The sequence below is a fragment of the Cucurbita pepo genome, chromosome LG19 (assembly GCF_002806865.2).
Source record: "Cucurbita pepo subsp. pepo cultivar mu-cu-16 chromosome LG19, ASM280686v2, whole genome shotgun sequence".
In the NCBI taxonomy this organism is placed as follows: Eukaryota; Viridiplantae; Streptophyta; class Magnoliopsida; order Cucurbitales; family Cucurbitaceae; genus Cucurbita; species Cucurbita pepo.
In genome coordinates this window covers 8,081,156-8,100,334 of record NC_036656.1, presented here as the reverse complement: position 1 = coordinate 8,100,334, position 19,179 = coordinate 8,081,156, and the positions used below count along the sequence as shown (strand labels likewise).

Genomic DNA, 19,179 nt, shown 5'->3' with positions numbered 1-19,179 from the left:
GAGGGAAGAGAAATGGGTAAAAAGGGGAAGGAAGTGGTTTTAGGGTGTGATTATGGGAGTCTCCCAATTTGGCAAATTCCATAAAGCAGCGCAGAGAGTGGTTATGTGTCGCAATTTCACTTCCTACTTTTCTTCCTCTTTCACTCATTCTCCTATATTATTACTATTACTTACCCCTCCCATTCCAATCTTTTTCTTTTTTCTTTTTTCGTTTTTCGTTTTTTTTTTTTATAAATATTAATAAATAATATATATACTTGGAAGCCTCATGCAGCACTCAGTATACGTTTATATATATAAAGAAAGAAAGAAAGAGAGAGAGAAAGCCTGATTAGCTACTAGGGTTATCCTTCTTATGTTGAAGCTAGGAAGAAGAAGAAGAAGAAGAATAATAATAATAAGAAGAAGAAGAAGAGGAAGCAGAAAGTAATAAAAGTTGAAAACCGAAATGGGCAGAGGAAAAATAGCGATCAGGAGAATCGAAAATCGGACGACAAGGCAGGTTACGTTCTCTAAGCGGCGAGCCGGGCTGTTCAAGAAGACTCATGAACTCTCCGTTCTGTGTGATGCACAGATCGCCCTCATCGTCTTCTCCAGTAACGGCAAGTTGTTTGAATACTGCAGCCAGGCAACCTGGTGAGTTCACTTCCTTTTCTTTTTCTTTTCTTTTCTTTTCTTTTCCTTTCTCTTCTTTTTATATCAACATTACTTACAAATGTGTTTCATTCAGCAGCATGGATCAAATAATCAGGCGCTACCAGATTGCCATCGGGAACCCTATTCCGGACCAGAATATGAACGACCCGGTACGTATATTTCTTTCATTTTATTTTATTACATATATATACATATATATACAGAGATAGAGAGAGAGAATATGATAATATATATACATATGTCCAGGAAGAATTGGAGAGGCTGTTGCGGATTATGAGAAAAGACACAGACGAGCTTCAGCTGAGCTTGCAGCGCTACACGGCGGAGGATTTGAGCACTTTCCAGCTTCGCGATCTCGACGAAATCGAGAACCGTCTCCAAACCTCCCTCAACAGAGTTCGAGCTCGAAAGGCAATTAATTAATTCATACTTCATTTTTCTTTTTTCTTTTTTTTTTTTATTTTTCTTTTTTATTTTTGGCTGCTGCAGTCAGAGGTGTTACAGCAGCAAGTGGAAAACCTGCGGAGGAAGGTAGAGATATATATATATATATATATATATATATATATATATATTAATTTATTTAATTAAGGGTTTCATGATTCTGGATGATGATGCATGCTACCTGGTGCTGTAGGAGAAAATGCTGGAGGATGAAAATGAACAAATCTACCATTTGGTAATTAATTAATTAATTAATTAATTAATATTAGTAAATCCATATTTGATTACTGGAAATTAAACAATAAGGTTAGTGTAGATAAGAGAGCAGCAGATGGCGATGGAGGAGCAGCAGGAGGTAGCGGCGGCGATGATGATGCAGAAACGAAGAAGCGAAGAGGAAGAGATGAGAATTAGGAGGCCGGGAGATCATCAGAATCAGAATCAGAATCATCATCATCATCATCATTATCATCATCATCATCATGGCGTTGAAGATCAGGCAGTTGTAAGTATGGAAGGCGATGATGATGATCATGGCGATGCGTTCGGGTTCAGTAATCCTCACATTATCCATCCCCACCTTCAACTTCAGCTTCATCCTCATGATGAGCCCAACAGCGTTCTTCAGCTGGGCGGCCCACTCCCTCCTCCGCCGCCGCCGCCCTTCCTCCACCCCTACCGCCTTCAGCCCTTTCAGCCCAACCTCCATTCCTCCACTACTTACGCTACCCCCTGACTTCAGCTTCATCACATCCAATCAAAGATATGGTGCACACTAGGAGTGATGGGCGGTAAACAAGGAGGCCTCCTCGTGCCACAATTTAGCTGACAACCCCCAATTATATATCATTTATATTCTAAACTTTCTTTCATTGTCTCAACAAATACTCATTTGTATGACTCTCTTTTATTTTTCTTCATTTGCTTTCTCCACCTTATTTATTCTAATATTTTATATGAGTTTTTAGAAGCTTCAAATTTATTCTTAATTACTAACTAATTAATGAATATCAATTTTTATAAACTATTATACAATCGTTGTTCCCAGCTCTTAATATATGGGGGTTGAAATTTACATCATACTAATTTTTTAAATAATTTTGCAATTAAGTAAACAATTTTAGATCATACTATTTAAATTAGTTAATCCACCAAATGTAGATGCTAATAGTGAAATTTCAATACTAAAATAATATTAATCCATTAAATCTACCTAATAAATTGGTATTTTTATACACAATAAAATAAAATAAAATAAAATAAAAATGTTAATATCCCTTTCTTTTGATGGTTTTATTAATTTATTAACCTTTTTATTGTTCCATGGCGCGACATACGATTCCAGCCCCAAATTCAGTGGAGTGGAAGGCGAGATGGATTTCCGATTGTTTAGTCATTTCATTGCCCAAATTCAGTCATCTGAGAGAAAAATCGTAGTTGGAACTTGGAAGTTCATCGGCACTTCTTTTTGGCGGTTCAGTGTTATCTGTACTGTATTCCAGCCCCAGAGCTCTGCAGATCTTTAATATGCTCATCTCTTCTGTTCCTCCATTAATCAACATCTTTTTAAGTACAGCCTTCCATTTTCAGAACGCCGTTTTTATTATCCTGGATGGATCCAGCCTGGCGTTTCAATCAATGCAGCACCCTCTTGTCTGTTGTGGGGAGCTCAAATTTATGTTTCACAATATTTACTCAACTCTATAAACGTAATTGACCCTTTTTTTGTTTCGAAATTGGGGGTTTATGTTATTCTGATTTTCCGAGCTTTCGTTGTTAACTGTGAACACCAACAGATTGAATGTTTCTTGAATTGAACGCATTTGTTTTGTTCTTGTGCAATTACTTTAAATCCCTTTTCCCCCCCTCTTTTTTGAATGAACTACTCCTGCTTCAGCACATGGATACTATTACTATTGCACCGGTTAAGCAATATTGAGAAACATTTCCTTTGCAGCATTTTGCTGAGGGGTCATCTGGGTCCTTTCATATTTTGCAGACTTAGAGGGTGATAAAGGAGGCTCCTTGTCTCCAGGAGAGAATGGGTTCAATGATTGAATGACTTGGTATGCCTCGATTCTCATTTGCGGTGCGTACTTGAATTTTTGTAATCGTATGCGAACAGATCATGGCTTAATTGATCTGATGTGGGATGTGCAAAGGGATGTCTCTTGTGGGCTTCTAATATGATATCATGTTCTATATATAATCTTTTGTCCATTACATCTAGCCAACTAATTTCTAACTTTTCCTCTTTTGGAGGATCTATGAGTTCTTTCTTCCCCTGTTTTAATGTACTCCTGCTATTTTTCTCTTCATTGAAACTAAACAACTTTCCACTTTTTTGGAGCATTGCCCCCTCCCTTTCTCCCTTTCTCTCTTACATTTTCTCCCTTTGGTCTAAAAATATGGAGAAGAATTACTGATTTAAGCTCTACCTTTAAAAAACGACAAAAACATATGTTGAACTTCTGTCTAATATGTTCTTTCCTCGGGCCCGTTAATGGAAACAAATTTGATTAGAGCTCATGTTAACCCATTTGATTATATAGATTAAAATATATATATATATATATATATATATATAAACACTAGATATTTCATGATTTTGCTCTCGAGATTTTAAAAAGCTAAAATAATTAATATGCTAATCCAGATTGTGGTGTTAAAAAATAAGGGCAATTATATTTATTCAGTACAAGAGGAAAAGAAAGAAGCAACTATGTAGATGCCTCTCCCGAGTTAATCGGTGGGCTCAGTTTCAGATCAAATCCATATGGATATGGCGGGAAAAGCGCCTCCTGCTCCAGCACGCGCCAGCTTCCTGCAAAAAATAAAAATAAAAATAAATCGCGCGCCGCTACTTGTATTATCAGAGATAGACGATCTGGCACTGAAATGTACAAATTGGAAAGAAAAGGAGAGCGTAGGAATTGCAGGGAAGCAAATCGAAGAATGGAGGCGGAGATACAAAGAGGCTATGATTCTTCTTCATCATCATCTTCTTCTTCTTCTTCTTCTTCTTCTTCTTCCTCCATATTCTCAGTGTTTCTCTGTGTTGTTGGGGAAAGAGAAGGGCTGAACCGAGGAAAAAGGAAAGTGCGCAACCTGAAGGCTGAAGCGAAGTGCGTAAAGGCTCTATGGATGGCACGTGGCGAGAATCCAGTGGTTTGGGTTCCTTGGAGGCTTCAACAGCAACAACCCAAAACCCAACGCCAACATATGCACAAAACAACCCACAATCACAATGTCAATCTCTCTCTCTTCTGCCATGTCAGAGTGTAACCCCGTCCTATGACCCCGGCGAATCCGTATTTCATTTCTCTGCTTCCCTTTCCTTAAACTCTCTCTCTCTCTCTCTATTCATCTCTCTTTGATTCCCTCTCTCTCATCCCCAACTTTCCGAGCCCTAACTCTCGAACCTCCTTACTCTCCTCCCACCCTCAATCACATACTAGCATGCTCTGTGTTCCCTTTTGATCCACAGGTATGCCTCCTGAGCTTCTTAATTTTTCTGGGTCACTGTCTTTTTTCCTTCAATTTAGTCATGTGTTGCCCAATATGAGTCGCTCTTTGTGGAATCGTGCAATTTCACCTTACCCCATGTCTGCTTTCTGACTACTTTGTGTAGATGGAGTGTTTGATTCCTGCAATGTATTTGTTCATAAACTTTTGATTGTTGTTCTAGTTGGTATTTTTGAAGGGTTTGCTAATTGGGGTTTTGACTATGGCATCATATTTAGTTACTGAATGGGGGTTCGGGGTTAGGTGTGTTAATTTCAGTACATGCTTAGGTTGCTAAGGTTTTATGAATTTTCACTTTTATCATTGTAGATAGTCTACATTTGCAGCATTGGGTCCTTGTGAGATTCTGGGCATGTCGTTTGCTTTACTTGACAGTAACATATATCAATGCAGTAGTTGGACTTCTTCTGGGTGATCTGCATATTGTTTTTCTTCTCAGCTTTTTAATTTCCTTCATTTAATGCACTCGTCACTTACACGTGTTACAGAGCATGTAGTTGATTTGTCCCTCATGCTCCATTTTGTTAATTGGGTTTATTTTCTTTAATATTATTAGAATACATTTAATTTACTGCTTAACTAGTCTAGTCATGATCATGAACTGTGTTAGCACGCCGATGGGAGGAATTTCATATGCTTTACATTTTTATTCCCACGACACACACATCACTTTTGCATAGGGAACTCTGAATCACAGCGTTATTATTCTGGATATAACTAGCATTTTGAGGCATCTTTTCAAGTATTGAATTCTTAGATTAAACTTCTCGTCAAAAGTTTAGTTCCATTTAATTTTATAGAGGTATAGCTCTATTGATGACTTGACTAGCGTTAAGTTCAAAGTAATAGTGGTTTCTGGATAATAATTTCCTTTTCTGATTAGAGAGGAGAAGTTTCACTTTTGTGGCCTATTTAAATAGCTTGACTTATATATTTTGGATCTTTAGGGCGTAAATAGTATTACGGTCAAAAGTTTGGTGGCAGACAGTAGTTGTGGGATCGGTAAAATAAATAAATAATAAACTAAACTTAAACTTTGACTGTCCTTTATATTCAAGACCCAACCAGTCTTAGTCTTACTACACTACTATGAGTTGGCTTACTTTCATATGGGCATATGAGAAGACTAGAGGGAATTTAGAGGAATTTGTCAAATCCCATGCCCGCCATATACCTAAGATAAAATCCTGTAAATTTCTTGATAGCTAAGTAGAGTCAAATATGTGCAAGCTAGCTTGGATACTCACATTATTGAAAAAAGAACTATTGTTCATACTAGTTGTGTGAAATTTTTGCTGATATTGGTGAATAAGGTTCATAATAGACCTAGTGATGAGAGCAAAAGGTGCCTTTTTATGAGAGGTAGGGTAACTCTTGTCCTTTCAGTCTTGGACACTTTACCTCTTACTTTACCTTTTGTAAGGTAGCTCAAGGGATTGGAAAGAAATGGGGAATTTCTTGCAAGAAGGTGATATAAAGGAATGAGAGATCTTATAGTGAATCAAAATTTGGTTGTTGGGTTTTTATTTTAAAGGTGGGTTTGGGATTGACATTTGGGAATTGAACTTTTTTATTTTTACATGATCATATTCGTGTTCTTATAAATTAGGCTGTCTTTGGATGTGATAGATTGAAGGAAGTATGGATTCACATCAATTGATGAGTTAAAAACATTCAGGTATATCCGTCTGTTTCTGTTGAAATGAAAGAGTGCCTTAGAAATAAATGCAAAAAGGAACAATTACTTGGTCTCTTGTTCTTCAGCTTTTTCATAAAAGAAAGTGATATAATGTTAGTATCTGTAAGTTACAGTGGATATTATTGCTATTGTTCAAAAATGGCGTTGGAGTAGGTTGATATGGAGGCTTTTGTTTTATATGAAAATGAATATATTATTGAAGTGTAAGTGACTATGTTTTTGAGATGCTCTGCTGAACATCAACTTAACAGCAACTGCGTTTTCTAGATGCTCTGCCTGCTTGACTTTTGTGCCAACTCATGATGTGGTACATGTGTTTTTTTTTCTTTCGAGACTCAGGGTTAAGGTATGAAGGAGGATGAATCATCAAGTAGTAAAGTTATTAGCAGAAATTGGGTCATGAAACGCAAAAGGAGAAAGATTCCTACTGCTACTGACTTTCCCACTAAAAGGGAAGACAATTCACTTGCGATAGAATCCCCTCGGAGCGTTTCTTTGGCTAAAGGGAAGGTGAAAAGTGAAGTATGTCGCAACCAGTTTTCATCCAAGAAGAAAGGAAATGATGGGGTGAGTTCCTTTTTGTCTGACTAGAATAGCTCCATTTGTCTTTTGTTTGCATGTTTCAGGTAATGTTCTAGCATGCATCATTCGATCTTTTCCAACTATTTATGCTAATATTAGGCCATGGATGCACTTGCTTCTCCAAGTTGAATATGCTTATTATTTGTTGATCCAGTATTTCTTTGAATGCGTGGTCTGTGATCTTGGTGGTAACTTGTTATGCTGTGATAGCTGTCCAAGGACCTACCATCTTCAGTGTCTTAATCCACCCCTTAAGGTTTGTTGATTCAATCTTTAATTTGCTACTGGGACAGACATTTACTCTTTCTGCTACTGGCCATTCAAATAATTGTTTTGCCTAGATTTTCTATTTTTTTAAAACAAGGTTTGCAATGCTCTGGTCTAACTTTTGCATGAATCTGATATTTATTGAAGCGGATCCCCATGGGTAAGTGGCTTTGCCCAAGCTGCAATCAGAAGAATGATTTACCATTACATACCACAAGCTATTTAGACCCCATATCGAAGCGAGCAAGAACAAAAGTAGTTGGTGCAAAATGTAAAAATGGAATTAAATCTGCTGACACTGTGAAAGTGTCCCAGATATTTGGAAGTTCCATTCTTGCCAAGAAGAGATCTTCCATCAGGAGAAAATCAATATTGGCTAATAAAGTAAAGAGTTTTGGAAGGAAATCAGCCACCTCCAATGTAGACGTGTCTTGTAGTGCCAAGCTAAGTCATCCATCGGATGGTAATACTGAAACAAGTGTATCTTCTCCTGCCAACGTTGATGATGAAAAGTTATGCAATGCATCTCCATCAAACTCTCAAACAGAAGAGAAGTCGGTTCCTGCTGTTCTGGAGGTTATATCTCATTCAAAAGCAGAAAAATTAGAGCCATGTGATGAGGTTCCTGATAAGAATCCTGATATGCTTGAAATCAAGCTTGGAGTTTCTTGTGAGGATGCATCTCCGAGTAAGAACCTTGTTCTTGCAGTCAGTGCTGCGATGAAGCAAACAAGAAAAAGGAAAAAAAAGATCAATAAAAATGTTGGTCAGCAGAAGCATAAAAATGGAAAGGCAACGTGTGTAGCTAGCACTTCAAAAAAACTTGGATGCAAAGTAGATGCTCCTAGTCCTGGAAATAGTAAATCAGTACGGAAACATAAACATGTTGACCATGACATACCTACTTCCTCTTCGAAGGAAGAGATTGGGACTAAGAATTCAGATCTTGAGAGAAAAGATGAGGTACCTCTAATACTCTCATCTCTTCATTTGTGCTTCTTAGGATGTCTTATGCATGAACAACAAGTTTACTGGAGTTCGACATTTTTCTGTTTTCTCAGCTACCTACGACCTCACACTCCATTGTTCCTGTTTTATGCAGTGAATAGAATTTTTTTCTCCGTCAAATGCTTCTTTTCTCCTGTTAAATCCACCATATAGGATATATTTGATTGATTTAGGGCCACATGCTAGTTTAACGTAACATTGTTAATTACTTTGTTTAGGCCACCTACTTTGTTGAATAACATTTTGCTGTGATGAATATGACACTGGTTCCTGTGTGTTTGTGAGAGATGTAGAGAGTGAGTGAGTGTATTTAAAGCACCTCTTACTTCTGCTTCACATATCTAAAGGACAGTGGTCAATGTGCTTGAAAAATATCCAACTAATTTTCTCTAGTAGTTTTTTTTTTTTTTTTTTTTTTTTTTTTTNAGGGTTTGGGTTTCGATCTTTTGGTCAGGATATATGCCTTAAGTAGTTGAGTTATACACAGGTTGACGTGTTTCTCTCTCTCACCTTTTTTTATTTTATTTTATTTTATTATTATTATAAACAAAACTTTTTCATTGATGTAGTGAAGTGACCATACGTGAGCGTAGGATTCTCATTAGAATTTTATGGGAAGACATCCAATTTAGTACAAAATGAATGTTTAAATGAATACCAATATGAAACTGGAATTCAGCCAAATTCGAAACTTCCTCCCTACTCCACTCATTGATCTTAAAGAATTGGTGGGTTGTTTGAATATTATTAGTAATTGGGATTGTTTCTTCTCTAATGTGGGTAGGGTGAGTTACTTGCAATCTGGTTTATAGTATGGTTCTTTTGAGAGAGTTGGTTTTTGCTTTATTTTGTTCAGGTAAAGCTTTGTAAGATTTTGTACTCTACTAGTCAAGACTTTTGAAGAATAGCCAACCACTATTTGGATCACAAATCTCCCGTGTTCACTCATGATTTTGGCTGTCCCTTGGCTTGTTGGGATTTTATGAAGTTTAGTTTAATGAATTATCTCCCAACAGGAGCATTATCCAGACATCTTTTAATTGATTCCTCAACATAACTTAAAGAAATTTATAGCATGTCTTCTTGGAGTCCAATTCTAAAATTCAAGTTTATATTTGGCTCTTGGATTTGAGATGTTCAAAACTTGTAACATTTTGTGACAGATATGGCTGCATAATTCTGCCATTCTGTGTATTTATTTGGGTGTGTTGACAGACCATTTGTTCATATATTGAAGCTTTGCTTGTAAGGTTGGTTGGATATTTTATGTTTGTTTTTATCTTTGCTGGAAATTTGCCAAGATCACTTAATTAATTGTTGAGTTGGTAATTTTGGTGGAAGGGTGTCTAAGAAGGGAGGAATTTCTGCTGAAAATTTGCAGCTTCAACAATTTATTGGAATTGAGACTTTCCGGTACTTTTTGTGGAAAGAAATAAAAGAAATTTTTAGCATGAACCTGAGCAAATATTATCAATTGATATTGAGCAAATATTACCAATTTGGAACTAAGCACATTTTTTATTGCAGAGACTTCTTCATGATGACAAAGATAAGTTGGTCGAGCTTGATAAAGTAACAAATCATGTAGATGCCATGTTGGTATGTGAAAATGGATTGGATGGTGAGACTTTACAGGTAAACTATAATGCTTCTAAAAGCGAAATTCTATCTGTTTCAATGGTAGAATTCCTTGCTCTTTCAGGTTTCTAAAGTAACAAACTGTCATGCTCTCATTTGTTTGGTTTTTTCTGGGCGAACTTCTCAGGTTGATCGAGTTTTAGGGTGTCGTGTTCATGGTAGTAGTGAGGAATCTTTATATTTACCCGAGATAGCTGTTAATGATCATCCAGACAATCTTCTAAATCTAGAAGAAGCCAGAGAAACAGGGGACAAATCTGCATTTGATGATGTTCATGTCTTAGTAGTTGGAACAGAAAATGTCATAAAGGCTCAAGAGAGTGTAGGTCCAAGTGGTGATATGGAAGAAAGCTTGAAGAGAGATACAAAGAAAGATAAAATACAGGCATATAGAAGATCTGTGAACAAAAAATCAAAGAAAGATATGGCCTTGGACATATTGAGCAAGGGCAATATTGGTTGCTGTACTACAACCATGAACACTGAAAGTCAAGATGAAGCTTCTGCAACGTTAGAAGATCAGGGTTCAACAATTGAAAATGCCATCTCAGAGGAGAATGTTGATATCAGCTTGAGAAGTTCTGATGGAAATGATGTCTTAAAAGTGTGTGAAAAGATTGTTTCTTTTGGAACCAATAATATAATAGAAGGTGATACAGAAGTAGGTGTCGGTAGCATTGCCAAAAATAAAATTGTGGATTCCTTGTTACCTGATACTGCATGTAGGAATGCTGAGACCACCATACATTATGAATTTCTAGTGAAGTGGGTTGGTAAGTCTCATATTCATAATAGCTGGATTCCTGAATCTCATCTGAAAGTTTTAGCAAAGAGAAAACTTGAAAATTACAAGGCAAAATATGGGACTGCTGTCATTAATATATGTGAGGAACGATGGAAGCAGCCTCAGCGAGTGATTGCTCTTCGTTCTTGCAAGGATGGGGCCCATGAAGCATTTATAAAATGGAGTGGCCTTCCTTATGATGAATGCACTTGGGAAAAATTAGAAGAACCTTTTCTAGAAGAATCTCCACATCTGATCCAACTGTTCAATGATTCTGAGCAGCAAACAATTGAAAAGGACACTTCCAAGGAAAACTTACCTAGGAAATATGGTGATTCACAGTTTGAGATAGCTACTCTTACTGAGCAACCTAAGGAACTTCAAGGGGGTTCATTGTTTCCTCATCAACTTGAAGCTCTCAACTGGCTGAGGAAATGCTGGTACAAGTCAAAAAATGTAATACTTGCTGATGAGATGGGTCTTGGAAAAACAGTATCAGCTTGTGCTTTTATTTCATCATTATATTTTGAGTTTAAAGCAAGACTCCCTTGTTTAGTCTTGGTCCCGCTGTCCACAATGCCTAATTGGCTTTCTGAATTTTCTTTATGGGCCCCACATTTGAATGTTGTGGAATACCATGGAGGTGCAAAGGCAAGAGCAACTATCCGTCAGTATGAATGGCATGCTAGCAATCCAAGTCAGTCAAATAAGAAAACCGTCTCCTTTAAATTTAATGTTCTTTTGACTACGTATGAAATGGTTCTAGTTGATTCTTCTTATCTTCGTGGGGTTCCCTGGGAAGTACTTGTGGTAGATGAAGGCCACCGTTTGAAGAATTCTGGAAGTAAGCTTTTCAGCTTGCTTAATACATTTTCTTTCCAACATCGTGTTCTGTTGACTGGTACACCTCTGCAGAACAACCTGAGTGAGATGTATAACTTACTTAATTTCTTGCAGCCAGCTTCATTTCCTTCTTTATCGTCATTTGAGGAGAAGTTTTATGACCTTAAAACTGCTGAAAAGGTTGAAGAACTGAAAAAACTTGTTGCTCCACATATGCTTCGAAGGCTTAAAAAGGATGCTATGCAAAATATTCCTCCTAAGACTGAAAGAATGGTTCCTGTTGAGCTATCATCCATCCAAGCTGAATATTATCGTGCAATGCTGACAAAAAACTATCAGATACTAAGGAATATTGGAAAGGGTGTTGCACAACAGTCCATGCTAAATATTGTGATGCAATTACGAAAAGTCTGCAATCACCCATATCTTATACCAGGCACTGAGTCTGAATCTGGTTCTGTAGAGTTCCTTCATGAAATGCGGATAAAAGCTTCAGCTAAGTTGACGTTGTTGCATTCTATGCTCAAGATTTTACATAAGGAGGGTCATAGAGTTCTACTATTTTCCCAGATGACTAAGCTTCTTGATATTCTTGAAGATTACTTGACCATAGAATTTGGACCTAAGACATATGAGAGAGTAGATGGCTCTGTTTCAGTGGCAGATCGTCAAGCTGCAATTACGCGCTTTAACCAAGATAAGAGTCGATTTGTTTTCCTATTATCAACACGCTCTTGTGGTCTTGGTATTAACTTGGCAACTGCTGACACTGTTATTATTTATGATTCTGATTTTAATCCGCATGCTGATATCCAAGCTATGAATCGGGCACATCGAATCGGTCAATCAAACAGACTTTTGGTATACCGGCTTGTAGTTCGTGCTAGCGTTGAAGAGCGCATTTTGCAGCTTGCTAAGAAGAAATTGATGCTTGATCAGCTTTTTGTTAACAAGTCAGGGTCACAAAAGGAAGTAGAAGATATTCTGAAATGGGGTACGGAAGAATTATTTAGGGGTTCAACCATCACTAGTGAGAAGGACACAGTTGAAAATAGTTGTAATAACAAGGATGAGGCAGTGACAGATATGGAGCATAAGCATAAGAAGAGGACTGGTTCCCTGGGGGACGTCTACAAGGATAAATGTACTGATAGTGGCAATAAGATTGTTTGGGATGAAAATGCAATTTTCAGATTGCTAGACCGTTCAAACCTTCAGTCTGACGCAACTGAAATTGCTGAAGCTGATACAGAGAATGATATGCTTGGCTCCGTCAAGGTTATAATTTTTCTTATGCTGGCTAAATTATATATATATATTCGGTTCTTTATTGCTTGTTAAAATCTTAACTAGTTGTTGCACAGCAAAAGAGGGGAGAGGATTAAAAGACCTGCATCTTCCTTTTTTGTTTGATGCATTTGTCTGGTGGTAACAAATTACATATCTAATGACTTATGGAACCCTGGGGATTATGATGCTTGAAAAATGTATTCAATTGGCTCGTATTAGGAAAGCTGATGTATATTTAGCTCACAAGAGACTCTGATTCAGGCTGGAACAAATTTAAAATGTTTTTGTTATGAATGTTTACTTCATTCATTTTTAACAGTTTGAGCTGAAGTTGAGGTGTGGTGAAACAATCTCTATATTGAATGTAACGAAGTACGATGTAGTATTATACTGTTTCATAGTTTGGTTCATTTGCAATGCCAAGAATTAACAAAACGGATTGATATATTTTTTTTTTGGTGGCCTTCCATCTTGAGTTCAGGCTGATACATTGTTCTCTTATCAAACAAAAAAATGGCAACTCCAGGTAGCTTTTAGGAATTAGGGTCCATGAGCTCAACATGTGGAATAATACGTATCTATTGACTACTACATCAAAGAAATTCAGAGTATATTTTTGCTGTTGTTAATATCCAATTTTTATTCCCATCAGTCTGTCGATTGGAATGATGAACCTGCAGAAGAACAAGGAGTAGCTGAATTACCCACTGCTGTAACCGATGATATTTGTACAGAAAATTCAGGAAGGAAAGTGGACAATGGGCTGACAGATGCTGAGGAAAATGAATGGGACAGACTTTTGAGGATCAGGTAAAAACTTTTTTGTTGAGGTTTCTCAACTCTGCCTATTAGTCTTAGCACGCTTGATTTGAAAACGTATAACATAATTCAATAAGAATATACGAGAAATGTTTATTAAAATAGAAATGAGGATGGTAGCTAGTATCTTGAAATCTATTGACCTATTGCTGTCTATTTTAACAAGCTGGAGTGAGTTAATTTGCTTACATGTTTCATTTAGTGAAAATGCATTATAGAATAGTGAAGTAATATTGGAAGGAGAAGCCTGTTTGTGGGGTTAGTTAGAAGTCTTTTAATATTGGTTTATGATAGGAATAGTGTAAGGTATCAACTTTGAAGGTTGAATCATGATGGTCCTGAAGCATATTGATGGAAAATGGTAACGTTTGTTTAACATTGCTTCTTTTGGATGTAGATGGGAGAACTATCAGAGTGAGGAGGAAGCAGCTCTTGGCCGTGGGAAACGCCTCCGTAAAGCTGTTTCTTACAGGGAAGCATATGCTCCTCATCCTTGTGAAACATTGAGTGAGGTACTTCCGTATCCCTGGTTTTCTGTAAGCCCTTGTCTTTAGTCAGTGTGCATAGTACCCATATACGGTCATTTTATTGTTCTTGATATCAAAGATAAATATGAGTAATACCTTCTTGCTGTTGTTTTTTTGAGACTAGTTCTGTCATTTGATATATTTCTTTTACTCTTTAGTAAACTCTCAACTTTGGTTGTACTTCCGTCCATACTCACCTCCCCCCCCCAACACGACACACCCATATATAAGTTTCATTGATCCTCATTATCTCTACATATTTTTCTTGTGATTTTTAAGTTGGAGCTGTATGATATACTTAGTTACTTCTAATACTTGTTATTTGAGAACCAAATGATATTACTTGGAAAAATTGTTGTCGGATTTCCTTTATATCTTTTGTAACATCGGTTGTGTACTAGGGGAGGAGAACCAACCCCACAGCTTAGGGGGTAGACTGATTTGCAACTGTCATCCATACATCTCAAAATATTTTACAAGAAGTGACAAATTTCTTAGTTTGGAGTCCGACTATTAATCTTCTTTAATTTCTTGAGACAAAGTAAACTTGTTACACTATTTTATCTTCTTCATTACATGCATAATCATCATTGTTAACTTTTTAAAGCAGAGTGGTGGTGAAGAAGAAAGAGAACAGGGACAGGAGCCAGAGAGGGAATACACACCAGCAGGGCGTGCTTTGAAAGAAAAATTGTAAGTTCACATTTTCTCAAGTATGAAAATACAGGAGCTGGATGGATAGCCTTAATAAAAATGTTATTAAATGGTTATTAGCTGAATAGAATGTACAAGTAATTGCAAAGTACAACTTTTCTTCTTTAATTGTGAAGTTATCCAAATGTCATTTTTTTATGGTGAATCTTATTGAAAGAATCTCATTACACGGTCTAAGCCTTCTCAAAAATCAATTTTAAAAATGACCACTTCCTTTTTACTACTTCTATATTCCTCAATGACCTCATTAGTAACCAACACTTGATCCACAATTTTCCTTCTAGCATGAATGGACCCTTGAGATAGTGCAAGAAATGAGAAGAGATTAATGGTCAAAACAAACTTGGAGTGAAGACTAAAAAGAGATGGAAAAAGGAACTTCCTGAAACAGAACAAAAAATTCCAAAAGATGCAAAAAAAATTAAACCTATATTTATAGTAAAGATCGGTAGAAATATATATGGTAGATTTTCATAAAGATTAAATAAACCTATATTTAGTCAACAGAAACTCACTCCCTTCATTCTCTGTATTCTCTCTTGGTGCACATACTCTCTTGGTGCACATACAGTCATCAATAACACCTTTAGCCAATATTCCTCCTTGAATTTTCTCTCTCCTATTCTTTGTGTTCGTCTTGTATCCTATTAGAAACTTCCCAATTAAGGAAAATGTCTTCAAGGAGAATTTTGAAAAGATTTGGGAAGCGTTAAGCTTGACAACATACCAACCAATTCCTGGGATTACTTTTAAAAAATTGGTTGATTTCGCTCCCACCATAATTCAGAAATAATTGCTTTAATTGCATTGACCCTTAGAAGATAGGTCAGGAAGGAATGCAAGGACCAATGAGTAAGTGAGAGTATTGCACTTAGAATCGATGTGGAAGATCCATGTATGCTGAAGAAGTTAAAAGGCTTGTACCAACAGGATAAGGAAAAAGAACACTCAAATAACAAGATACCCGTCTCTGAATCCGAGCAACATAAAGGGCACCGGGTAGGTATTAAAGAAGAAGGGATCTTTCACTGTAACACATCCGAAGAATTGGAACCTTTAGTGGTTCTACCTTCCGAAGATCTTTCAAAAGACCGTCTAGTGACGTTGAAATCCCCCACCCATGCACCAGGAATATCTCAGTAAACACTTGTCACCAGGTTAACGTATCTTAACTCTTTCACCTTTCTCACTCTTTCTCTCATACAACTCCCTGAAAAGCCTCCAGAGTTCCCAATTATCTAGGAAGAAAGCCATTGAAATGCCATCTGGCTCAAAAGTTTTCTCTCTCTCAAAACCAAATCTCATCTCTCCAATTTTCTCCAAAGAGAAGGAAGTTTCTAGATCACTTGTATTCTCTTCTGAAATGGGGCACCAATCAAGGGCATCCAGAAACGGCCTTGTAGAGATGGATGGACAGTAAAAGGAAGAAAACAAACGTTACAATTTGTGGAAATTGCTTGATTGGATGTGCAAGCTTTCAATACCTACAATGTTGACTTTTACAGCCTTATTTACTTTTATTTTGATGAACAGTGCTAAGCTACGAGCAAGACAAAAAGAACGGCTTGCTAAAAGAAACGCAATGGAAGAATCCTTCCTTCGTGAGGGAGTGACTCTACATGGGTCACTCCTTCACCCTCAGTATCCTCACATCAATGCGGCAGATTCAGATCAAGCACCAGGATCATTAGAAACTAATAAAGAGAGGACTGCAGTATTTATCTTGGAGGATGACAAACTTGTCCAGTCAGCAGATGCTCCAAAGAGCCAGATCAATTCAACCTCGAGGCTGGGAAGAATTTCAAGGCACACAATTAGCAGTAAATTAGATCTTGCTGTTGGTCCAATAGAGTATTCGTCCGCTGATAATTGTCCTCCAAGCCAACATTTTCTGGGCACCAGTCATGCAAACTCAGTCCCGATCAACTTGTTGCCGGTTCTTGGACTTTGTGCTCCTAATGCTAATCAGCATGAGACATCACGTAAAAGCTTGTCAAGATCAAATTGTAAGCAGAGCCGAACCGGAGCTGGACCTGATTTTCCATTTAAATTATCCCCTTGCTCTGGTACTTTAAGTGGCACTGATATTGGTGGTGCTGAGGCTATGCCAGACAAAGAATTGCCGACTTCATCAGTAGAACGCTTGCAGGGCCATCTTTTATTTGCTCAGGTGAATTTTGTATCATTTTCTGTTCAGTTTGTGGATGGCTTTCTCTATTGAGTATACTTCAGAATTTCCTGATATTTAGAAAGTCCATCTCTGATTTACAGGAAAATATGACGACCCACAATTTTCCCTTTGATGAGAAAATGTTGCCCAGATATCCAATCCCATTGAAGAACTTGCCTAGTTCACGGCTTAACTTCTTATCAAATCTGTCCCTGGATAGCAGAGTTGAAGCCATTAATGGCTGTCTTCCAACCATACCTTTACTACCCAGTTTTAAACTTCCTTCCCTAGATGTTATGAGGGGAAATCAACAAGATGAGGAGGAGGCTTCCTCCTTGGGTTTGGGACAGATGCTTCCAGCATTTTCGATGTTTCCTGAGAATCATAAGAAGGTGCTTGAAAACATAATGATGAGGACTGGATCTGGATCTGCCAACTACTTCAGAAGGAAACCAAAAGGAGATGGTTGGTCAGACGATGAACTTGATTTTCTTTGGATTGGTGTCCGTAGGCATGGAAAGGGAAACTGGGATGCCATGCTTAAAGATCCTAGATTGAAATTCTCAAGGTACAAAACTTCAGAAGATTTATCATCCAGGTGGGAGGAGGAGCAACTTAAGATTTTGGATGGGCCAGCTTGTCAGGTGCCAAAATCAGCTCAGCAGAGTAGATTACAGACATCTTCTCCATTTCCAAGTCTCCCTGATGGGATGATGACACGGGCTCTGCATGGAAGTAGACTAGTTACAGGATCAAAATTTCATACCCATCTAACAGATATCAAACTGGGTCTCGGTGATCTCGTACCTAAACTACCTCGATTTGAAGCATCAGATCGGCTTGGTTTGCAAAATGAGCAACTTGCAAATATACCAACCTGGAACCATGACAAATATCACACATATGTTCCAGGAGAATCTTCGGCAGGAGCTTCTGATCGATCAGGGACAAATTCAGACATACCTGTTGGAAACCCTTTTATGTTCAATCCTTTGGGAACTAGTCGCTTGGGTTCTTCGGGTTTAAACAGCTCACATAGCTCTGATAGACAGGGAAAGGAGAATGATGAACCTGGTCTTGATAACTCCGGGATGTTGCCTAATCTTTTGGATGGATCTTGGAAACTATTTGGTGAATCACCAAACAATTTTGAGAATGGTTCAGGACTGCTGCCTGATCCCAGCGAAGGGATTAGTGTAGCAAATTTGAAAGAAGTAACAGATGGTAATTCTTCAAAGGGCAAACTACCCCATTGGCTAAGAGAAGCTGTAAAAGTTTCTTCCAAGCCTCCAGACTCTAACCTGCCTCCTACTGTGTCAGCAGTTGCACAATCAGTTCGCTTGCTATATGGGGAAGACAAATTTATTACCATTCCCCCATTTGTGAATCCAGGTCCAGCTCCCTCTTTACCTAAAGATCCAAGGCGGAGTCTAAAGAAGAAAAGAAAAAGGAAATCGGTTATTTTCAGACAATCCCCACCAGATGTAGGAAGCAGCCAACAGGAGGAGCTTGACGGTGGGCCTGTCCAAGGCGATGCTACCGTTTCTTGCTCCATCTCATTGGTCTCACCACTTCCCATGAATCCACAGCCACAGGAAATGGCAGGAACTTCAAGGCTTCCAGGTCTGGAATCTGACATCAGCGTACCTGCTCTAAACTTGAACATGAATCCATCATCCTCAACCCTGCACACGAACCAGCAGAAGAAAACAAGCATGGGACTGTCCCCATCACCGGAAGTTCTAAAGTTAGTTGGGTCTTGCGTCACTCCCAGCTCACATAGGTCATCTTTATCAGGGAACTTGAACTCAAGTCTCCTTGAAAAGCTCCCCCTATCAACTTCTCATGAGCCAGAAGAGCTCTTGGGTACCAAAGGTTTGTCGGGAAAGAGTAAAAAACAGAGGTTATCATTCAATTCGTTAGATGTCTACAATGAAGACAGACCAAATTCCCCTGGAAGTGATGAGTTGAGTGAGACACAATCGGACCCCTCAAGAAGCCAAAGACCTGATGGGGAAGAAATATCATCTGAAGGGACTGTGTCCAATTGTCAAACGAGGGACAAAGAATTATAGTTGTAATAAGAAGGTGTAACAGTATAGTCATTTTTTAGTGCTGCGGGAGGCTGTATGTGAATGTGGTTGAATTTTTGTAGGCATTCTCCAATGAGTTAAATGATGGTTCTGGTTGCCACTCCTTAAAGCACAAGCAC

The 19,179-nt window shown here is 37.9% G+C and overlaps 2 protein-coding genes and 1 long non-coding RNA gene across 7 annotated transcripts; 2 read left to right on the top strand and 1 right to left on the bottom strand.

The window, feature by feature from the left end:
- Positions 1–275: 275 nt before the first annotated feature.
- On the top strand, positions 276–2,061 carry LOC111781796 (MADS-box protein FBP24-like). Of its 2 annotated transcripts, none has more exons than XM_023662500.1 (6): positions 276–636; positions 734–806; positions 904–1,068; positions 1,147–1,188; positions 1,295–1,336; positions 1,418–2,061. In XM_023662500.1, the coding sequence occupies exons 1-6, from the start codon at positions 449–451 to the stop codon at positions 1,835–1,837; spliced, it is 930 nt and encodes a 309-aa protein (XP_023518268.1). In that variant the 5' UTR covers positions 276–448; the 3' UTR covers positions 1,838–2,061. The 2 variants fall into 2 exon arrangements, with proteins under 2 accessions (XP_023518268.1, XP_023518267.1); XM_023662499.1 differs by having other exon boundaries at positions 731–806.
- A 1,646-nt stretch (positions 2,062–3,707) lies between these two features.
- On the bottom strand, positions 3,708–4,097 carry LOC111782331. The gene is made up of 2 exons (XR_002813088.1): positions 4,006–4,097; positions 3,708–3,925 (listed from the first exon to the last, which is right to left on the bottom strand). It is a non-coding gene; the product is annotated as an uncharacterized LOC111782331 (long non-coding RNA).
- Positions 4,098–4,461: 364 nt separating this feature from the next.
- On the top strand, positions 4,462–19,175 carry LOC111782329 (protein CHROMATIN REMODELING 4-like). Of its 4 annotated transcripts, none has more exons than XM_023663192.1 (11): positions 4,462–4,588; positions 6,665–6,892; positions 7,062–7,163; positions 7,322–8,137; positions 9,710–9,817; positions 9,948–12,725; positions 13,390–13,547; positions 13,954–14,068; positions 14,694–14,776; positions 16,331–16,967; positions 17,069–19,175. In XM_023663192.1, the coding sequence occupies exons 2-11, from the start codon at positions 6,674–6,676 to the stop codon at positions 19,040–19,042; spliced, it is 6,990 nt and encodes a 2,329-aa protein (XP_023518960.1). In that variant the 5' UTR covers positions 4,462–4,588; positions 6,665–6,673; the 3' UTR covers positions 19,043–19,175. The 4 variants fall into 4 exon arrangements, with proteins under 4 accessions (XP_023518960.1, XP_023518958.1, XP_023518959.1 ...); XM_023663190.1 differs by having other exon boundaries at positions 14,691–14,776; XM_023663191.1 differs by lacking the exon at positions 4,462–4,588 and adding an exon at positions 5,769–6,304 and having other exon boundaries at positions 14,691–14,776.
- Positions 19,176–19,179: the final 4 nt, after the last annotated feature.

What these genes read in the sequence shown, in the direction of transcription:
- LOC111781796 (XM_023662499.1), top strand. Translation starts at nt 449, where the DNA reads ATGGGCAGAGGAAAAATAGCGATCAGGAGAATCGAAAATCGGACGACA. An exon ending in ACCAGAATATGAACGACCCG is followed by an intron (nt 807 to 903) that starts GTACGTATATTT and finishes ACATATGTCCAG; the next exon opens with GAAGAATTGGAGAGGCTGTT. An exon ending in ACAGAGTTCGAGCTCGAAAG is followed by an intron (nt 1,069 to 1,146) that starts GCAATTAATTAA and finishes TGGCTGCTGCAG; the next exon opens with TCAGAGGTGTTACAGCAGCA.
- LOC111782329 (XM_023663190.1), top strand. Translation starts at nt 6,674, where the DNA reads ATGAAGGAGGATGAATCATCAAGTAGTAAAGTTATTAGCAGAAATTGG. An exon ending in GTCTTAATCCACCCCTTAAG is followed by an intron (nt 7,164 to 7,321) that starts GTTTGTTGATTC and finishes TATTTATTGAAG; the next exon opens with CGGATCCCCATGGGTAAGTG. An exon ending in ATATGCTTGGCTCCGTCAAG is followed by an intron (nt 12,726 to 13,389) that starts GTTATAATTTTT and finishes TATTCCCATCAG; the next exon opens with TCTGTCGATTGGAATGATGA.